Raw genomic sequence first — 17,443 nt, forward strand, 5'->3', positions numbered from 1 at the left:
CCAGAGATAGACTCTTTCTCTTGAAGGGATTTAAAAAACAAATCACAATTCTTATTTTATGTGGTATCCACCATTAAGAATTCATGCAGAGCAATTTTACTTGTTGCCAATTAAGATCTCCCAGTGGAAGTTCATGATTACAGCAAAGGCAACCTGTTTAATACTTGGCATCTCCATAGTTTACATAAATTAACCCCATGAGGATAGAGAAATGCTAATTCTGAAGATGCCTAGATCATAAAATATTGAGACCCAAAATGCATAAAAAGTAAATCTCCGAGAGGCTCTGGGCTTGACTTTTCTTGGGGCATATGAGTTTTTTCTTCTTATCTCTCTTTTACAACTGCAAGACAATTTCTAGATAACACATTAGCAAAAATTTTCTTTTTCCAGGGATAGAATAGCATGTAGCCGCTCAGTAAGCAATTTTAATATCACTCACATTTTATGGAAATTAAGATTAGAGCTGAAATGAACTGTAGGCAGCGGTGCCAATTATTTACACCCCAAAAATATATATACATATCAAAATTATAGAGTACATGAATCAGTATTTGGAATGTAGATCATTTTATTTCAATGTTCACTCTACTTAGATAAGCAACATTTTGAAAATGAAAACAAATTTTGCCTACCCCCCCACCCCCGCTTTTTACTTAGAATGAAAATCATATATAAGCCACAAAGCAAAAGTAAAAGTGTATTTTTAAGAATTCTGGATACATTAAAATCATTATTTTATTGTTGGAAGGCATAGACCTTAGGGAGTCTTAATTTCAATCAAGGATCTATACATGCTTTTCAATCAAGTGTTTTCCTCCCCTTGTACATATAGAAACCATCATTTCTCCTCTTGGGGAAGAAGGAATTAAATGCTTCACCAGGACAAATATAGCTTGTAATCAATAGTTCTTCAGATTCTTGGAATTTCGAATTGAGGTTTGGGTTGCCCTTCAAGAAAATGATAAAGAACTTGGGATTGGCTTCTATACTGTACATACAACCCAGACTCCTGATAGTACTAACTGTTCTTTCACTAAGTCACCCATCCCCCAGTACCAGTGAAGTGGGGGAAGAAGGGGGTACAGCCTGTTTATATTTGGCTATCAAACTGGATTGGTCACCACTTCCCAAAATATATTTCCTGGAACCTTAGTCAGAGTAGATACTTCAAGAGAGATATGATTCAGATTTTTTAATAAGCCAAAATTATATTTTATATCCTATATTTAATGTGTATAACACATTAGTAATATAACTGGCTCTGAAAAGTTCTGCAGTTAAACATTTTTAACACTTGGTTTTACCTAGTGTATTTCAAATTCAAAGGTATTCAGAATACCTTTATTTTTCTTAAACTACCTATAACCATGACACAGGGTATTAGTATTTTTTGGCATGTACTTCGAAAAATGCTTGTGTCAATGATTCATATCAGAGGTCCCCAACCTCTCTCCACCCCATTGGTGGACTTCACTTGCATTACCACCTGAGCTCTGCCTTCTGTCTCCCACACCCTCCCAGGCCTGAGCTCTGGCTCCTGTCTCTGCCCACCCCTCACTCCAGTCTTTGGAAAAACTGTCTTCCATGAAACTGTTCCTGGTACCCAAAAAGTTGTTGACCATTGATTTAGATCACTGGTTCTCAATAGGAGAAAAGGTGATTTTTTACCCCTAAGGAACATGTGGAAAATGTCTGGGTACTTTTTTTTGGTTGTCACAATGAGGAGATGTTACTGGCATGTAGTGGGTTGAAGCCAGAGATTATGTAAACAACTTACAATGGACAACACAACCTCACTCTCATGCCCCTATGATAATGACGTGGCCCCAAATGTCAATAGTGCCTCCTCTGAGAAACCCCAGCCCAGACAGCGCTTATTCAGATGGGCCTTTAGTGATCTGGTTTCTATCAGCAGGTAGTTGGCTCTCCACATTTACCAAATCTTGTCATGTAATTTTGGCCATGCAGACCTACTTTGTTCATTTACAGGCTATTGCTAATACTGTCTCCAATTTGAGCTAGAAAAATCTGAAATGAACACTTTGACATTATCTGGTTGTACTACTGGCAAATTGTTAGATATTTTTGTTATATTAGTCATTTCTCCTCGTTTTCTTGAATATTTATATGACATATATATCATATAGGTTGAGCATAATGTAATATTTAAATATTACAGAAAAATGAGATTATACATGTCTGATATGTTATAGAGATGTAAATACTACCTTAGACACCATGTTCCATATAATTGCTGTGCTACAAAATCTTAAATACTAACTATATTGATACCTTCTTTTTATAGATAAGGAAACTCAGTCTCAGATGTTCTTTTAAGAGCCAGTTTGGCAGGCTAGGACAAGAGTCCAAGTCTCCAAAACCTCCAGTTCAGTCTTCTTTGCATTTCTATATTATTATGCTGTTTCCACTGTTATATATAATTTCACATATGTGACATGAAAGAGTCACTAATACAATAATATTCATGAAATCTATTTGTATTTTCCAAATGTTTGCATTATTCTAAACTCTTAATTTGAGGCTCTCAAATGTAGGAGAAAGACATTCTCAGCAATTGTTTCATTACAATCTTTGTCAATCACAGATATATTTAGTCAAATCAGAAACAGTAACAGACAATATACAAATCATTAAGTCCAAATGAGCCTTTTTCTTCTAATCTTTACTTTGCATATTAAAACAGATAAACATGCAGACATGTATTATCACATTTCAACATCAACTAGTAAATAAGGCGCCATGGGTGTGTTTCCTTCATCATAAGCAGGGAGATGTCAAGCACATTAAACACACCCAGACTTGTACTTAAGTCTTAGACTAAGTTCTAGATTCTGACTCCAGCCCCTTATTCAGATTAACTGACACGTTTTCTGTTGGTGTCAAAAAAGACAGTTGAGATAAATAACTGGTTATTGCTAGACAGCTATCTTTGGACTTCACAAATTCCTTAGCAATATGAAAACCCAGAAATGGATGATAGGTTTATTTCAGTAGAATACTAAACAGGACCTCCAAAAACTAGTTATCTTGAGAGTATGATTACAACAATATATTTCTGTCACAGCAACTGGTTATTCTATAAGAAATGACTAAAAACTATTAAAGACAAGTAGCCCTGTCCACAAAAATAAGGAAAGACTTTTAATCTTCACACCCAACCTTCTCCCATTTGTCCAATTATATCATTATTCAGCAAATGTCAATAACAGCATATGTGTCTGCCATGATTTTGATCAATTCTCAAATACTGTGGCCATAAATGAATGCTGACCCCCCATTATCATTGGAATAACTAAGTATTCAGAATCTGTCCTTTCTTTTAAGTATAAGGGGAAGGCCACCAGTTAGTGTCAGGAGCAATAACAAGCAATCCCATCCATGAAGGTTGCACCAGCTATAAATCAAAGGTATAATAAAGTCAGAGAAAACCTTTTATACTGAGTTATCAGAACAGTTGTTTAACTTCAGACAATCCAGTTATGCTTGTGTACATCACATGCTATTCCTGTGATCTTCTGCACATCATAGATTCTACTCTAACTGAAGAAAGCATTTAAAAATTTTAAACACAGCCAGAAAGAATTTTCCATACTGCTGTCACTTAACATATTCTTCACCAAAAACAGTTCTGCTACAGTTGCAGTTATAACACTGTAATAATCATCATAAAGCCTATTACTTTAAGTCAGTCAAGAGCTGTTTGCAAAATATAATCAAGTATAATTTCATGATTCAATAAATAGTATATAAATCTGCTATTAGTGGTTTTATTTTCTTTTCAATACCACCCATTTCTATATTCTCACTGGTAGTTATTCTGACTATTCAAGTGTCATTATTGCCCTTTATTGTCATTCAAATGTAGTTTTATTAGATCCACTGACACTATATATGAGGCTATGCTTCTTCCCCAGCAATAAATTCCATTTCCGAAGGAGAATGGAAGTGACTGCACACAAAATTCTGAGCTCTTATGTTAGTTTAATTCTGTGCCTGAAATGGGATTTTAACTTAATCATATTGGAGAAGACGAAAAGGTTTTTATAAGCTACTCTGAGAAAGCAGGAAAATATTCTTTCTGTGCAGGTATTTGGTTCAAAGAACCATGAAATCATTACTCCTTCCCAATGACTGCATAAGATACACTTACCAAATTAAACTCTAAGTTTCTTTTGTCAGATGGTATTCATCATTTTTGTGTATTTTTCTCTTGGAAAATAACAAAACATTCAAAGTAGGTGAAAGACAACATTACAATTCAGTAAAATAACATTTTAAGCATACTTTGTAGATCTATGAAAAATATAATTTAAAAGCCACATGACCATAAATACATTATTGTTGTTAGTTTTATTGATACAATACACTAGTTCACAAAAGAAAACTATAACACCAAGTTATAGCTCTCAAAAATAAATCTAATAAATACTGCAATGTTATATAAAATTAACTGGTATACCTATTAGTCGTAATAGACAAAAAATTATATATTCCTGTTGTATCCTACCAGCAATTTTTTTGTATATAGAAATGTAATACTGTCTATCATTATAACCACAGATTTATTCTCTAGTAGGAAAATTAATATGAGAGGACAACAAAGTAAAACATCAGTCACTTTACCCAAGAACTAGAATTTCTCAGGAAGATGAATTTCAAAGTTATTAGGATTTGTTACAGGGCGCATAAGGAAAGGGCAGGCAACATATCCTGGTAACAGTGGTGATGGATGTGGATGAAGTTGGGGAAAAGAGCCACAGGGTTAGCAAATGTTTGCATGACACCTCTGTGAACAGAGAGACTGCTCTGCTTCCTGTCTCGGGGAGATAAGAAATAAAGGACATTGGTGGCATATTGACCATTGGGAGACAAAGAAAATTATGTGAAACAGTTCCAGTGCAATGCGAGGCATCATATAAATGAGCACTAATTCATTTATTCCAGACAACAAGAGCTATCAGAATTTAGAAAAAGAAATTCAAATCCCATAGCAGCACCTATGAAAAGCACGACTACATGGACCCTAAAGAGCTAGAAAATATCACAATCATCCTTAGCCAGTCTCACTTCTCAAGAGGCTCCAAGGAATACACAACTTGAAAATATGACTTCTATTATACTAATTTTTTCCATCTTATCTGCACAAATATTCTCACATATCTTTCCTTGCTGAGAATGAGAACCCACCATGTAGAACAAAAACACTGGAGACCTATTCAACAACATTCTTAAAATGTTCCCCCTTAATATAAAGAGAAGCAGAAAAGTTAAGCAGAAGTATCCTACCTTTTTAATTACAGAAAAACTTAACTAATCTTTAAGCAGGCAAGGATCAGAGAATCTAGGTTCCAGTTACTACAATATAAGGTTGTCATATGGCCTTGGGCAAATTAATTCACTTACCTTGACCAATGTGTGTCACAATTACTACCATCCTTCCAGCTCTGAGCAGGTCCTCAACTCAAAGACAACTTTTGGCACTGTTGCTTTACTTTAATTAAAGAAATAATATTCTCTAGGTAGTCTCTGGTGATTTTTGTTTCCAGTGAGGCTTTTGGCACCAAATGGAACAAGAAACCATCTTCTAATTCCCTGCCTCCATGATAAAGATCAAAGCTATAGAGGATGCTACAAGTGAGGACAACTCACCTCCAGAGACTTTTGTGTTTCTCCTCGAGTTCAGTTAGCAGATGCTCAATGTATTTATTGGAGTCCATGTATTCCTGCACAGACAGACACACAACGACAAATAAGTCCTCATTATAACAGTCACCAGAATTCTAAGACAAGCTTTATCTCTACAAGGAAGATTTTTGACAAAATAATCCCTTGGACTCTAGGAGTCGATGTTTTGATGACTTACATGCATAGTTATTTGGGGATGAATAGTATTTTCTTTATAGCCTGTGATAATTTTATAAACAAAGCCCTGAAGAGAACTGAAGTTCTACAAAGTCATCATAAAAATCCTCTTTACAGGAAAAAAAACTAAATTTAATAGCCATCTACACTGGGGTCTATGTCTTGCTGTATAAATATAAGTGAGCCAATGTTGCTGCTGACCTTAGAAGAATAATAAGATAATACAGGTCTTGATATATTGGTCTTACAAGAGTCACTTTCTAGAAAAAAACAGTACTTTCGAACTTCTTAGAATGCTTTATATATTCACTACCCACATTTACTGGACATATCATTTCCATTGATGCAGCACGTGTCCATTTTCCTTCATCTCTTTATGGAAACAAGACAATTCAGTTTGCTTTTGTTTTCTTTGACTCTTAGAAAATCAATCTTTGCCTTCTAAGATGATATAAAGGCAAGATATACCTTATTTTTTAGAAATGCATGTAAATTTATGTTCCTAAATCAAACCATACTTTCAAGGAATATTTCTGGAGAATGTGGAATTTCTTTGTCATATAAGGCTGATTTATGAAATTTCAAAGGTTATTAAATCTGATTTTTTAAATTTGAGATTGCTAAATATTAGGTTTCAGTGCAGTAGTTTTGTTAACTGTGAAACAAAATACAATGTCTAAAGCTTGATGCTTTTTTTCATCCTGAACCTGACACTTCTTTTCCCTTCTATCTGAAGATCTAGCCTGTGCACCTTGTGTCTCTGTTACAGCCGCCTTAGATGGAACTGTGTACAATGATTCCAGTGTTAATGTTCCCATGAAAGCTCATTTCATTTCTTATAGATCTGAGATAACCTGGGAACTTTGGTTAATATTCATACTTTTCTTTCTGAAACACAGATTTATTTATTTTGATTTAATGCTATACATAATCCATTGTTCCTGTGGGAATATTCACTATAACGGTGTGGGAGAAGGCAGGTGAAAGAAGCACTAATATAATAGAAAGGGTCCTGTCCCATGTTTCTGGACCTGAATCTACCTGTGTAGCTTTTAAGAAGGCTTCTTATCTTCCTACATTATTTTAGTTCAACTTTAAAGTGTACGAAGTCCTTATCTCGCTAAAAACTGTTATGATTATATAACACTATCATTCTGTTGCAGATAATTAGCTAAAGAGTCTTATGCTTATTACATAATATACATTTTTAGGTTAATTTTTTTAATTTTTATTTTTATTGTTTTTCTGTTACAATTGTCCCACTTTTTCCCTCATTGCTACCCCGCCCCCCCCACCCAGCCCACCCCTTCTCCCACTGTCCATTCCGACCCTGTTGTCCATGTTCATGGGTTATTTATATTAGTTCCTTTACTAAACCCTTCCCCTACTTAGCCCCTTCTTTCCCTCCCCCCTCCCCACTGATAACTGTTACTCTGCTTCTTGTTCAATTTTGTTCATTTATTTGTGTTGTTCATTTGTTTCCTGTATTGGGTGATAGCATATGCTTATTTATAAAAGACCATTGGGCATGTCAAAACCAAAGCAGAAATCTATTACTGTAGGAATTTGTAATGGTTTGTGATTATGTTAAGTATCCTGGTCAAAGTTTAAACATGATTTAGAATACATCTCCAAATTATCAAAGACATTTTCAAATGCATTTTTCTGAAAAAATTTTAAAGTCACTGTCCCAAAGTACAGATAAATATATACATTTCAAAGCCATTCATTCATTCTTCATTTAATTGTCTTTCCCACATCTGTTAGAGCAGTACTTGATGTGTAAGTTCAGTAAATACAGTAATAACCAAGAGACAGGAGGCTCCTGCTCTCAAAGAGCTCACAGTCTGCAGAGAGAGACATAACAAATAGGTGAACAGATCGATTACACATTGGTTACTATGAAGGAAATAACAGGTGACAGGAGACTTAATGGGGAGGGGCAGCTTCTTCATATACAGTGGTCAGAAGAAGAGCAAATGATATGTGAGCGAGGACCTGGAAGAGGAGGAGACAAGCGTATAGAGAAAAGGGGGAGAGAAAGAGGACACTGCCAACTAAGGAAACAGCATAGTGAAGTCTCTCAAACGTGGTATGAAAGCCCATGGGTCTGGGAGCAGACAGTCTGGGGTATGTAGTCTAAAATGAAGCTGGAGAGGTAGGCAGAGGCCAAATTATGTGCAAGCTCTGGAAAACAGTTTGGATTAAAGCCAATTAATGTGTTCATTTGTTCATTATGCTAGTTTAGTCAGAGCTTGAAGGTAAAAGGTTTGGTGATTACAAATATGATTTTTGGATCAAAGAAACTTAGGTTCAAATCCTAGTTTGGGTATTTGCTAGCTATGTTCCCTCAGGCAAGTTATTTAGTCATTCTAAGCCTTATTGTCTTCATCTTCAGAGGGATAAATAATACTTAATTTACAGAGGTGTTGTAAGGATTAAATAAAATAGCTTAAGTAAGCATATATCACAGTATCTGCCAAGCAGTGAGCATAGCCTTTTCATAATATATCACACACCAAAGATTAATAGTAATAATAGTTTTTCAACCATTAAATGTAAATATAGCTGGATTCTGGTTTAAAAGCTATTTCGAACAACAATACTAGCTGTTTCCATTTAAAGTAGCTTCACCCAATTTCCCATAAAAATAACTATGATGACAAGCCTTAAACCATTTAACAATGGGAAAAAAGAATTATGAATTTCACTTTCTTTTTATCTTTACTTTTCTCCATGGTAATCTTACTTCTAATATCCAATATATTTTAGTTGGATATTCATTTGGGTATTGTCCATACCTCACCAAACTCTCCCAAAATTCATTCATTCTCATTCATTCTCTCTCTCTCTTTCTCTGTCTCTCACTCTCTCTCCCCTCTCCTCTCCTTCTCCCCACCCCCTCTCCATCCAACTGAAATGGATTGAGAAAAAAAAGATTATACTTATATGTATTTTTAGTTAAACAAAATATTTTTTAATTAGAACTATTTTTCCTTTTTATTGAATTTATTGGGGTGACACTGGTTAACAAAATTACATGTTTCAGATGCACAATTCCAAAACACAACATCTGTACATTGCATTGTGTGTTCTCCATCCCAAGTCTCCATCTATCACTATTTATGCCTCCTATACTCTCTTCTCCCTACCTAGAGCACTTCATCAGTGCTCTCATAAATTTATCATCTAGCCCCTGAATTAGAGGACTTTATTAACTAATGAGAAATTCCTACCATTCTGTAAGGACAAAATAGAATTATCTTTTGGGATCCATTTTACCCATCCATTTGGAGATTAACTCCAAGAAAATAATGGCAGCAGTATAGCAGAACTGTATTCACGGCAAGTACAATGCTGTAGCTTCTGCACTTATAACAAGAACCTGGGTGTAAAGTGCAATACTGATATCACTTATCATACAAGGACTCTAATATCCCAAGGTATAAAAGGCACAGGCAGAAAGAAAGGTTGTGGCCAGATTCCATCTCAGTGTAACAGAGCTCCTAAACTGCCTGAAAAACACTGGATATTGGAAGAGCTTGTAGGAAAGATTTCTACAAATGCAGATGGCCAAAAAGTGGCATCTACACCATCTATTGGCGATCCCAAGGCCTGGATGGATTATTTCAGAATGAGTAAATTGAAGACATACAACATGGTACCCAGGAAGAAGTACTGGGACACAATAGAAAGAGAATATTACCCTCAATCACAGAAGAGAGTGTCACTCTAAAAATGAGTTACTAGAAAAACATGAACACATTTTAGACAGAGCCTTAACATGTTCAGTAGCATCCAAAAAGACCTGGTCTCTCTGAAACATGCAGAAATATTTAACAAATGCTGAGGTAAAAAGGCAGCAGAATTAAATATTATAAAACAACAGGGGAAGCTGAGAAGATAATAAAATAAGGGAGTGAGCTAAGAATTTCAAAGAAATACAGACTGCAATAACAGAATTGAAAACTGTTGATCCTTACATTGTAATTTTACTGTGGGATGACTCTCCCTACCATGAAATGGTGCTTCAGAGAAGAGCAAGCAATGGATTTTGTACGTTGGCACTAAACTTGTCACACTGACAAAGTCTACTTTTCAGTGTCATCTGGAAATAAATCAAATTCCTGAACCCAGCCCAGGTACTTAAGTACTCAGCAACCCTTCTGCCATTTCTATGGCATAATCAGTTTTTATATGTATAATTCGGTTAGTGAAGCCTAAAACTACTGTAACATAGAACAAAAGCATATAAGCATATCCCTATTTTCCTTGGTGTCAATGTTCACTCTCTATAACACATCAGCTATGAAAACCATCAGTTTACCAAGCCTTACCTTGCCCAGCATGTACTTCCCAAATCACTCAGCACTAAGGCCCTACCAAAGTGCAGTTATTAACTTGATGAATATTCTATTTTACTCATTTTTCTTATGACAAAATCCATATGAGATATAATAGTACAACTGACAATAAAAACACATATACAGTCCTGTGAATGACAAAAAATCTAAGTTAATTAAATAAAGAATAAAGATGAAAATGAATAAAAACATGATGGGTATTAGGCAGAAAAAAATGTAGGTTAGACTACTAATTATAGCTTGAGTATTTGACAAGATTTGGAATATAAACAATAATCAAAGGGATAATTGAAACAACATTTCTGAATAGAAGAAAAAGAGAAAAAAATCTTGATTATGCACATTAAATGGGCTAAGTACATTTCAGGTAGAGTTTATGGAAAACTATCCACACAATCACAAACATAAGAGCTGAATAACAATCATGAGGCAAAGACACTGCAAGTATCCAAGCAGACAAAAAGGGGTTTCCTACTAAGGAGCTAAAAAAGGCTACTCCATAGCTTTTGGCCACCTTAGATGTCCATTGAAATGAGTTACATAGACAGACCTTTCAGTCTTTTAAAAAAAAAATATTTCATTACAGTTGTTTATTCATTCTACTATTCTTTAATATTTGCATTGTTTCCATTTTTTGTTATAATAAAAGAAAATACTATAACCATTTTTTACATATGTTAATATGTTGTATGCATTCTTTGACAGGTTTATCCACTCATTTCTGTTGGGTGGATTCTTTTGGAGTAAAATCAAATATTAAGGTTTAGTAGACACTGTCAAAAAGTTTTCTAAAGTGATTATACCAATTTACATGCTCATAAACAATGTATAACAGTTTTTGTTGATCCACATCTTCATCAATACCTGATATTTTTAGTCTTTTTAATTACTAGTTATTTTGGTAACTAAGACTTTCAGTCTTTATTCATAAGTATCACTAATCAAGTAGCCGCTAATATAACAATACAACAGAAAGCCATTCCGAGGTATTTATAAATCCAGAATATAAAGCATCTATTTTAATTAAAAACTAAAATATATATGTCTATGTGTGTACATTTTAAATATCAAAGTATACCCAAGAGAGGAATAAAATATATGCCAGATATGTATATGTATATATGTGTGTATGCATGTGTGTGTATTTATACACATACTATAGTGAATGATGAATTTAAAAAATATGAAATTCACAATATAAAAAATTCAGAAGAATTTAAGCAAATTTTATATCTAAAGATGTAACTATAATTATAAATTAAACAAACATAAAAATCTCAGAATAAAAATTGTTGGATATACATTCTGTGTTTTTGTGGTGGACAGAGGGAGGAGGAAGAGAAAGCAGGAAACAGGAAGATGCAAAAACCTATTTGAACATAGAGAGAAAAATTATTTTTAATACATGACATGATAATCAAAAAGCTTAAGTAGAAGTGTGTATTTTGCCTACATATGAAACAGCTGGAGAAAGAAATTTGGTAATTTATGTCATGAAATTTTAAATATCCATGTACCTTTGATCCAGAAATCCCATGCCTAGGAAGACTCCTAAGTAAATAATCAAATTTAAAAATTTATGACAACATGAAAAAATTAGGTATTCTGAGCTCCCAAAAATAGAGGAATTATTAAAATAAAGCATGTTTTACTCAGCTGAAGACGTAGACAATTCTTTAAATTGGTAAAGAAAGTATAATAAAATCTAAAACAGAGTACGATATTACATGAAACAAGAATGTAAGACTGCACAGCCCTTTTTATCACAGTTTTGAAAATATATATCAAAATGAAAAGAAAATAAAGCCAATAGTATATGATAGTAATATAGGGTAATTTAATTTCTTCTGTATACTTTTCTCATTTTTTAATTTTAAAATATTATATGCTCACTATACAATTTAAAAAGTGATTATTTAGAAATAGCCCCAGAAAATACTATCCACAAAGATTTTATTATAATACCACAGTGAAGCAATTTTCTTTATATTATTCTAAGGCTAAGTTGGTGTTTGAAACACTATAGTCCCACTTCGTTTTTAACTTGCTCTTGTTAGTGTTCTATTAAAAGCATTTCACCCAAGTTAGAAATGAGGGGGAAGACCAAGTCACACTAAGACATATGTTTTAAAAATTTTTATATGGGGGAAAAATGGGACAACTGTAATTGAAAAACCAAAAAAAAAAAAGATAGGAATGGAGGCAAAAAAAAAAAAAAAAAGTTTATAAATAAAGCACCATCAGCATTTAAAAAACAATTTATAAAGGTACAGCATTAAAAAAGACATCTGCTTCTTGGCTAAAACTTACATAAATTAGAATCATCTTGGAACTATGTTTCAGGAAATTTGCCCTTCACTTCTTTAATGCACATTTCAAGGCAATTAGTTTGAAACAATTAAAGCATTTAGAGGTTTATTAGTATACTGAGCATCGCATACCTTTGTCATATAAGTCCATTTAATGGGAACCTTCTATTGTCTAATGTGGGTCAGCTCTAAGCAAAGCCCATTATAAGTGAATCCTAATGATAGGATTTCATCTATCATTTGTTTTAAGTAGAGTTTAAAATATAATACTAAATCAAAGCTTGCAGAGATCCAAAATCCCTCCAAATAATTTCATACTGAGATTAGTGTAATTCATGGCAGAGCCTGTTAAATGCTGTCAGCACTTTTGTCACTAATGCAGGGCTCCCAATTCACTTTTGGGCAAAGAAGCACAGGCCAGGAGGCCTAGAGACAAGGAGGTCACTTATTCAAATCAACAGAACTATCATTACCCACAGGAATTTTCACAATTAGGAAATTACTACCATAATAAGTGATGCTTCCCTCCAAAATTATTTTGTCATGCTAAGAAGAAGATATGCCTGCACAGTGAATGTAAAATACTAAAATGCCCACTTTTGAAATTACATAGCAAGGTAATAAATAGGTGCCTCATTCTTGACTGGCATCTGTTCTAGCATTAATTCTTCCAATGAGACATGTTAAACACAACAAAGAAATCAGTTCAGGAATACCAGTCTTAAATAGATCGATCTCAATGAGATTATCTCTCCATTAGCCATCTCTAATTCCTCTTTTCTGTTCACTCTTTAAACAACTGAACTTGATTTCCACTGCAAACTCTTCGGTGAAACTGCTCCATTACAACTACCAATGACCTCCACAAGGCTCAGGATATTGCTTGCTCCTTATCTTATGACCAGTTACTGAAGAACTTCACATTTTAAATCATACCCCTCCTTCCGTGGTATTCTCTGAAAGTGTTTCCTGCCTCCTTCTAACACTCTAAAACCTTTGCCTATTTCCTTTGTGTATCAAGAGGAAGGTTCTACTCCAGTTGCTCTCTCTTTTTCTAATGGAAAACCCAATGGACCTCTAGGGCTTCAACAATTACCAAGTATCCAGAGACTTCCAAATATTTATCTCCATGCTATATCACCCTCTTGATGTCCAATCCTATGTATCGGACTATGCTAAACAGGTCCCTTTAGATGCACCACGACTGTTTAAAGCATCTTCTTTCACTTTTGTATCATTCTACACATAACAGAGCAGTTAAAACACTGCAAATATCAACAAAGCTTTGTTAAATACGTGAAGGAGTAATTGGTTCATTAGCTGGATGTAATCAGTCTTATAACAAGAGAATCTGAAATTATAAGGCTATCAAGTCTGATCTTCCAGAACAACTTTTTAATTGAAAAGGTTATAATGGTCATAGATACTTTATGCAGTTTTCCAAAACTATTGTATACCCACTTTTATTATATGAGTACAAACCAGAAATGGCATCTAAAAGATAACCTATTGACAATTTTGCAAAATCAGTGTGTTCTTTTGATCTCATAATCCTGAGGAAGATTTAGATACATTGCTTATCTATGCCATGTAAGTCATTTGGGTTGTCTAAGACCAATGGAGTGCATAAAGCCACAACCAAAGTGTGTTATCAAATTGAGGATAATGAATAGTATGATGAATAGTGAACCCCACAGAGTGAAAACCTCTCTATAACTTCTGTCATAGCTGAAAATTATATTACTATAGATTAATAGTGACAGAATATAAACATAGTTGTAACCACACCAAAGAAAAGATTTATTGCCTACTGTTTGGCATCAAGGCAATGCAATCAATGCCAATCAAACTATGAGTACAGTTTAGCAGAACTTTATACTACAAAAACACATCTCCATTAGGCAGAGGCTACTAAATTGACTTCCTTCATATATTTTCCCTTATTTATTTAAAAGACAGCTTCTACTCCTCCCCAATTTCTGCTGGACACATGATTCCTGAACTAGAGATTTTATTTCTTAGGAAGCAAGTTATGAACATGTAACTGAGTTCAAGCCAATAAGATATTATCAAAATTGGACCATATAATATTCAAGGTATCTCAAAAGCAAGCATCTTGCCCATTATACACTCTTCCCCTAGCTGGGGATGGTAATAACCTTAGGCCCAGAGAAAGAGATACATGTTGAAGAGGGTGAAACTGACTGATCTTAAAAAGCAGCTATCCATCCACCTGAATCTTTCACTTTGTCATCTTACATGTATAAGAAATAAGTCTGTATCTTACTTGAAACACTGTACATTAGGGATCTCTTGTTACTGCAGTTACATTTTTGTGGAGGAGAGACAAAATAAGTAATTAAAAGTGTTATGTGGAAAAATTAAAGAAAAGGGGAAAGAAGGAACTGAAGTAGAGAAGTGGTTTAACATAGACTAGTGCAGGAAGAGATTTGAGGAAAGACCTAATGGATATGAGGGAACTAAATCAGGCTTCTATCTTGGGAGGTCCATCCTAGGCTGACAGGAGAACAAAGACTGAGGTAAGATATAGAGGTAAGAATATGCTGGCAAGTTCCAGGAACAGCCTGAGGTCAGCGTGGCTGGAGCACAGACATGAGGTGTGGGAAGGGGACACATAGAGCATAAGCATCTCACAGCCATTGTTAGCACTTTGCCTTTTGTTCTTAATCAAGTAGGGAGCAATCTCAATGGGATTTGATATGAGAAGTAAAACAATCTCACTTGAGTTTGAAAATGATCCCTCTGGCTAATGTTAACTGCAGGAATGAAGGTTGGGGAGCAAATGTAGTAACAAAAACTGGGAGACCAGCTGGAGGCTATTGAAAGGAGATGATACTCACTTGGACCTGGGGCACCTCTGGAAGAATAATAAGTTGTTGGAGTGAAGTTGTGATCTGAAGGTCGATGAGGCAGAATTTACTTATGTATTGAATGTGAAAATGAGGAAAAAGAAAAGCAAAGATAATATTTGGTTTTTGGCCTAAACAATTGGATAATGTGACATTTATTGACAGAAGACTAGCATCATGTTTGTGCAAGGGATGTTGAATAAATTGTTCTCCTTCAGGCAGTTAAGTTTGAGATGCCTATTGCATATGGGAGAGGAGATGTTGTCGTCGTCGGCAGCCGTCCGTCTCGAGAGACGATGGTGTAGCTTCTTAAGAGTCTATCTGCACTGCCGAGAATGGCTGTGCAGTCCGACTCGGGAGTGACATGGTAGTATCTGTCTCCTCCCGTGTTGAATCGACATCTTGCGATGACGCTGAAGCTACAGAGCCTGGGCAGGGTAATATGGAGGGTCTGCTGTTGCCCATGCAGCAGACCCCCCCTCTCTTCGCAGCTGAAGGATCCAAGGGAAAGACGGAGTCAATACAGCTTGGGTTCAGGTGCGCCGCAGGAGTTGCCGGTGTTGACTACAACGCCAAACCGCCTTAGGGACTCCGGCTCCGGATTTTCTGTCGGTGTTTACTCCCTTAGCCTTTCCTCTGAAGAGGTATGCCGCAAGGCAGCGGAGGTTTTTTGGAGTCAGAGTTTTCCTTCTCTGATGTACCCTGACTGGAAGATCGAACCAGCGACACTTAGCTCGCAGGCCGACGCTCAATCCACTGAGCTAAACCAGCCAGGGCTCAATAAATGTAATGCACCACATAAATAAAATGAAAAACAAAAATCACATGATCATATCAATAGGTGCTGAAGAAGCATTTAATGATAAAAATGCTCAGCAAAGGTAGAATAGAGGGAGCATACCTCAACATAATAAAGGCCATTCATGAGAAACCTATAGCCAACATCATACTCAACATGCAAAAACTAAAAGCTTTCCTCTTGGGATCAGGAAAAAGCCAAGGGTGTCCACTTTCACCACTTTTATTCATCATAGTATTGGAAGTTCTAGCCACAGCAATCAGAAAAGTAAAAGAAATAAAAGGCATCCAAATTGGAAAGGAAAAAGTAAAACTGCCATTATTTGCAGGTGACATAATAGTATACACAGAATGCCTGATAGGCTCCACCAAAAAACAACTTGACCTATTATGTGAATCTGGCAAAATAGCAGAATAAAAAGCTAATATTCAGAAATCAAAGACATCTTTGTACACCAACAATGAAATACCAGAAACAGCCCTGGCTGCTGTGGCTCAGTGGATTGAGCGTCAGCCTGTGAACCAAGGGTCGCTGGTTTGATTCCCAGTCAGGGTACATGACTAGGTTGCATGTCAGGTCCCCAGTTGGGGGCGCGAATGAGATTGGGGGCGCGAATGAGAAGGCAACCACATAGTGATGTTTCTCTTCTCTCTTTCTCCTTTCCCCTCTCTCTAAAAATAAACAAACAAATAAATAATTTTTTTTTAAAAAAGAAATACCAGAAACAAACCAGTGGGAAAAAAATCTCATTTACCATAGCAATAAGAAAAGTGAAGTATCTAGGAATAAACTTAACTAAGGAGGTAAAAGACTATACTCAGAAAACTACAGAACACTGAGGAAAAAAATTAAGGAAAACACAAATAAATGGAAGCATATACTGTGATCATGGATTAGAAGTATTAACATCATTAAAATGTCCATACTATCCAAAGCAATCTATAGATTCAACATAATCCCTATTAAAATACCAATGACATGTTTCACAGAATTAGAACAAATATTTTAAACTTTTATGTTGAACCAAAAATGACTCCAAATAGCCTCAGCAATCTTGAGAAAGAAAAACAAAGTAGGAGAGATCACAGGACCTGATATCAAACTCTATTACAAGGCCACTGTAATCAGCACAGTCTGGTACTGGCATTAGAACAGGCACACAAATCAATGGAACAGAATAGAAAGCCCAGAAATAAACACAGGTGTTTATAGTCG

At 35.2% G+C, this 17,443-nt stretch overlaps 1 protein-coding gene across 2 annotated transcripts in view; it reads right to left on the minus strand.

Annotated features, from left to right (window-relative positions):
- NCKAP5 (NCK associated protein 5) overlaps nt 1-17,443 on the minus strand; it is a 1,035,979-nt gene that overhangs the window by 659,134 nt on the left and 359,402 nt on the right. For both annotated transcript variants that reach the window (XM_090279418.1, XM_090279420.1), the window contains one exon: nt 5,674-5,747. In XM_090279418.1, coding sequence (XP_090135544.1) covers nt 5,674-5,747 — 74 coding nt within the window. The remainder of the gene's footprint in view (nt 1-5,673; nt 5,748-17,443) is intronic.

The sequence above is a fragment of the Furipterus horrens genome, unplaced genomic scaffold (genome assembly GCF_987537825.1).
Source record: "Furipterus horrens unplaced genomic scaffold, mFurHor1.1.pri manual_scaffold_1, whole genome shotgun sequence".
NCBI classification, from domain to species: Eukaryota; Metazoa; Chordata; class Mammalia; order Chiroptera; family Furipteridae; genus Furipterus; species Furipterus horrens.